The 5,281-nt window shown below is 30.5% G+C and overlaps 1 protein-coding gene across 1 annotated transcript in view; it reads right to left on the bottom strand.

Annotated features, from left to right (window-relative positions):
• LOC106103207 overlaps window positions 1–5,281 on the bottom strand; it is an 18,198-nt gene that overhangs the window by 2,154 nt on the left and 10,763 nt on the right. Inside the window, exons 8-13 of the mRNA XM_013282897.1 lie at window positions 4,951–5,116; window positions 3,660–3,868; window positions 1,427–1,564; window positions 979–1,096; window positions 527–654; window positions 6–26 (exon numbers count right to left, since the gene is read on the bottom strand). Coding sequence (XP_013138351.1) covers window positions 6–26; window positions 527–654; window positions 979–1,096; window positions 1,427–1,564; window positions 3,660–3,868; window positions 4,951–5,116 — 780 coding nt within the window. The remainder of the gene's footprint in view (window positions 1–5; window positions 27–526; window positions 655–978; window positions 1,097–1,426; window positions 1,565–3,659; window positions 3,869–4,950; window positions 5,117–5,281) is intronic.

Below are 5,281 nucleotides of genomic sequence, written 5' to 3'. Positions count from 1 at the left end.
TCCGCGTACCCGTCGGGCGTCAGACCCTGGATAACAAAAAACTTATTTTTAAAGATACTAGCTCGTACCGTATTTATGAAGAAAAAGGTATTTGACTAAAATACAAAAATAGATTTGTAGGAGTTGGTAAAAGATGGCGCTGTAATTAATAAAAATTTATGAAAACTTATTTACGATTTACGTAAAAACTACTTAGCCGATTTAAAAATTATTTCACTTATAGGTTAATCAATTCATCTTTCAGTAACATAGGCTTTGCTTTTTAAAGAGAAAAATAACTTGACAACAGAAAAAGAAATTTATAAGTATCGTTAAAAGATGGCGCTGTAATAAATAAAAAATAAGAAGAAATTGTGTTTCTGGTTTATAGACAATCTCATTTGGCACTCTCCCTCGCATGTTATACTAACGTTAATATGAGTACTCTTTGGAGAGTGCAGAAGGCGTCCATCAATTTTTTTTTGAGTTTGACAAAGTAAAAAGACATGATTTCAAACTACAGGAAAGAAATTCTATAATGACATACCTCCTCCACATCTTCTTGCGCGGTGTTCCTCTCCTCGTCATCTTCATTCAGTTCCTTCTTTAACTCGATCTGACCCAGCATTAAATCCCTTTTAGCTCTCGCTTCTTCTCTTGTGTCTCGTCGTCTTTCTGAAATAATAAACGTTAAACTTAGAGGGTAAATATTTGGGATAAAAACCCTAATGTGGGAGGGAGACCATAAGTTGCTGCCAACATCAAGGAAGCAAGGTTGCCATGGTTTGTCATCGTCATGTCATTTTGACATTTGCAATTGATAATTTGACAAATGTGAACAAGAAAATGAATTTTTTATAATTCCATGCGGATGAAGTCGCATGGGAACAGATAGTATTCGTATATAGAGGACAGTCTAAAAGAAAAGATAGACTTTTTGTTTTTTTAAAATAGCACGCGGACGGAGTTGCAGGGGAAAGCTAGTTTAAATAAACTTACGTTGTCTGTATGTTTTATTCCTCTCCTCGTGTATGGCCTCCACCAGCACCTCCGTCAGGCGGTCCAGCTCCTCGCCGCCGCTCACCTTGCTCATTATTAGAGAACGGTTTAATGATTGCTGGAAACATTACAAGGCTTGAAAGTTTCTACCAAAATTATCTTCGAACTTCGTAAGAAAATGGTACTTTAAGAAAGTTTCTACAATGATTTTTAAACTCATGTGAACTAAAACAAGACTAGGATATTCATATTTAGCAAAAAGTTTCAGTTAAAGAAAATGTAAATTTTTAGATTAGAATCTTAATATTTGCAATTAACTTTAATAAAAAGAAGGGGTTTCAAATAAATAGGATAATATAGGAGTTAAAAAACGAAAGAAAAAACAGTACTTTTAATTAGTCCTATTGAAGTTTTGTTTTGAGAAATTACTTGTAATAAACAATTTTACCTTTTCTTGGTAATCAACGCCCATTGTTTTATGCAATCGATATAAAACCTTCTTTCCCCTGTCTCCTAACGCTTGAAGTTGTTTCAGAACATCCTCGAATACCTCTTTAGAGTTCACATTTGGGTCTGTAGTGTTTAACTGTGGAAATAAGTGTGGAGTGCAAAATACAACCTCTTTGGCTGACAAGCAGTATGTATACAGCCAAAGAGGTTGCATACTGGCCACCAAGGCATTTATCGTTGTTTGTAAAAGAAAATATATAAAAGAATAAGTCAAGATGTGATCGACAGAGTTTTAAGAGTTTTGTATATATTGTGTAAATAAGTTTTAAATAAAGATGTGTTAGTATAAAAAAGTGTTTTGTATTTTTGGCTGCCGCGCTGTCGGTAACAAGTTAAACAAAGTGTTTATAATTTTTACCTTATGTAATGGAAAGACTAGTTTTTATGAATTCAGATTTTGAAAAAATTACTTCTTATAATAAATGCGAAAGTTTCGATGGATGTTTGTTAGAGTTTGTAGCCTAAACTGTTGAACATGTCTAGATGAAATTTGGCATAAATGTAGAGGATAGTCTTGAAGATAACATAGGCTATTTGTTTTTATTTTTTAATTCCACGTAGACGGAGTTGCGGGCGAAAGTTAGTATATATATAGTTACTAATATATGCTTGAAAGTGTAAAAATGTTTAGAAAAATGAATAAAGCGAAAAAATGTAGAGAAGATAATAAAACCGAACAGAGTTCTTATTTAAAATATCATGTGTTTTTATGTGAGTTATTAAAAAATTAGTATGAACGGTAAATAAAATAAACCTAACTGCTTGCTCATTTCGGATGTACATTGTTATCTTATTGTACAAATAATTAACTAATTCCAGTTCCACAGATATCATTTAACTAGAGACGATTAAGGATAGGTAAATATTTTTATAAAAATTAACTTAATCAGTACAGATATGACTATTACGTGTTTAAAAAAAATAAATACAAAGATATGTTTTAAAACATGATAAATATTTTAAAACATTATCATTTTGGTTTGAATTTAACGAAATACGATACATTAAATTTTCAATAAAAATTGGGATTTCAATATAGTTTTACTATGAATTTATTTTAATTTTCAAAGCTACTAGCTCCATCTTTATTCAATTAACCTACAACTGCGTTTAGCAAATCTTGTTTTTTGTTTCCAAAAAAGTAACATAGATGTCACTATTTAATATAATAGAATAAAATTATGATTTACATCATTTAACTTATTCCGTAGATTTATTACAATTATTTCGTTAATAGAATACTATATAACACTATTTGCCCGCATATTCGTTCGTGCAGAATTAAAAAAAAAACGGTAAGTAGGCTGTGTTCTTCCAGACTAAAGTCTATATCTGTTCCAAATCTCATTTTATTCAAGTAGTTTTGAAGATAAGTGGCAACAAACATCCAAACTTTCACATTTATTATATTAGTAAGATTCTTTCGAGGTTATCAATCGTATGTTTTACCATCTTCTTTGGAGATATTTTACAGCCTAACAATGATATATTTGATAAGAAAATATTAGATAAGGTAAATTTTCCACAATAAGGAATTTACAATGTAATATAAAGGAATTAGAGTTTAATTGGCACATCATAATTTGCGTGAAATTTGCTTTATTGTTCATTGAGGTTACGAACAAATGCGTCATAAGGCTTTTATATAAGAGATAGGAAAAATCTTCATTATATAAGAGATACGAAAGTATGTACATAACATAATTTCACTTTTTTTGATAATATTTACTATCGTTATCGGTTTTCAAATATCTTGTGTATATTCTTTTATTGTCTGGTTTAAATTTTATGACTTCATTATATTTTATAGCTTATAATCTAAATGTTTTTACAAATATTTCACTTTACTCTTTATGTGTTTAAATAAATTATTGTATTACAAAAATATTTTTATTAAAAAACTAAAAATTAGATTTACTTTATGTATGTATTTGACACTTATTATTGATAGCAAAAAGTTAAAATTTTTAACTTCAAGAAATAAAAAGAATGTATTGACTATTAGAAACATCAAATACGTTTTTGATTTCTTGTATCCTGTCTGATAACGCCATCTAGCGGCACGAATTTAAAACCATTTCTCGTCAAACAATTATGCTATAAAATTGTAAAAAAAACATCTCAAATTGTAATAATAACGTAAATAAAGGTAGTATTAATTATCAACTTACTTCAGTTTCTGTCTTTTCAGTATCCATTTTGATGTTTGTAGGAGATTCGTATTTCTCTGTTACAATTCTCGTGTTTGTTTCATTCATTTCTGTGGATATTTCCGGCGTTGTTGTAACTTTGATTTCGTTTGTTGTATTCATTTCAATAGCTTTTGAATCCAGAGATTTATTTTTAGCAATCTCTTGATCGCTACTATTGCCATCTATGTCTGAAATTGAATAACATTGAATGGATATAAAGCGTTATTTGTGAAAACCAAAATTAAAACATTTGCTAGCTTTGACCTGCGATTCCGTTAGCGTGGAATTAAAAAAACACAAGTAGCCTACATGTTCCAGACTATTCTTTACAACAATACAACATCCATCTAAAATTTCACATTTATATTATTATTAAGATAGTCGTTATTCCTTTAGTAACAGAATAGACTCTCCTGAACAATTTAATTATGTTGAAGCGCGCGTTATTAAGACGTTTCCTTGTACGGGTCTGTTATCATTGTAGCAATTAATGTCTTAGACAAATAAATCGAACAAAGTTATTATTTGAGGTTATCAAAATGGAATAAAGTGACAATAAAATAAATGTGTTTGCGGGACACTTGAGTTGCAACACTTAAAGATTAATATTGCTGTAAACTATTGCTTGGTTATCTTAAAATTGCCTTATGGCCGGTTTCCCAATTTTTAACCATTCGTTAGGTTTTTGCCTCAATAACCTTTTACGTTTCCGAACTACGTATGAGTTTAACTCTTTTGAAAAGGTTAGTTTAACACTTTTTTTTATTTATTTATTGTAATTTTATATGTATACAACCATTCTTTTGTTAGTAAATTTTACTTAATCTATTTTAGTATTGTACATATATATTTTTTTTTTAAACAAATGAATCACTAGATATTATCTATACTAATATTATAAAGAGGAAAGATTTGTATTTTTGTATGTATTGAAGTAACTCAAAAACTACTGGGCCGATTTTAAAAATTCTTTCACCGTTGGAAAGGTAATTTATCTGTGAGTAACATAGGATATATTTTTTAAATTCGCGCAGGCAAAGTCGCGAGAGACAGCTAATACTAAATGCGAAGGTTTAGATGGATGTTTGTTAGAGTTTGTAGCCTAAACTAAACGGATTTTAATGAAAGTCACAGATGTAGAGGATAGTCTGGAACATAGGCTACTTTTGTATCTTTGATTCCTAACGGATAGAGTCGCGGGCGAAACCAAAAGCTAGTGATAAAATAAATGGAAAATTGAGAACACTATAAATGGAGAGTTTTGATTTACCTTTAAATGAGAGCCATTGTCTGGTATCTCTGTCTACATTAGTGTCTCTATGTCTGTGAAGTTCTGTAAGCGACATGAGATGTGAAGGTGGTCGATAGTATTTGAGTTGTTCGTCTTTCGCAGCCTGACGTATCGCGTGCAGTCGTTCCAGAATCTCCCTTAGTTCCTACAAGATATGTTGTATACGTGTTGGCAATGAAGACATTTAAATATTATATAGACGAGACAAAGTTCACCGGTACTTTCTATGATTGTTTTTTTATAACATAAGATGGCAAACGAGCAAGCGGCCACCTGAATCCGCCAAAATGGCGAATCGACCGCTGCCCAT

Source organism: Papilio polytes, unplaced genomic scaffold, assembly GCF_000836215.1.
Source record: "Papilio polytes unplaced genomic scaffold, Ppol_1.0 DF823835.1, whole genome shotgun sequence".
Classification (NCBI taxonomy): Eukaryota; Metazoa; Arthropoda; class Insecta; order Lepidoptera; family Papilionidae; genus Papilio; species Papilio polytes.
The sequence above is the reverse complement of the archived record's forward strand: the minus strand, read 5'-3'. Positions and strand labels throughout refer to the sequence as shown.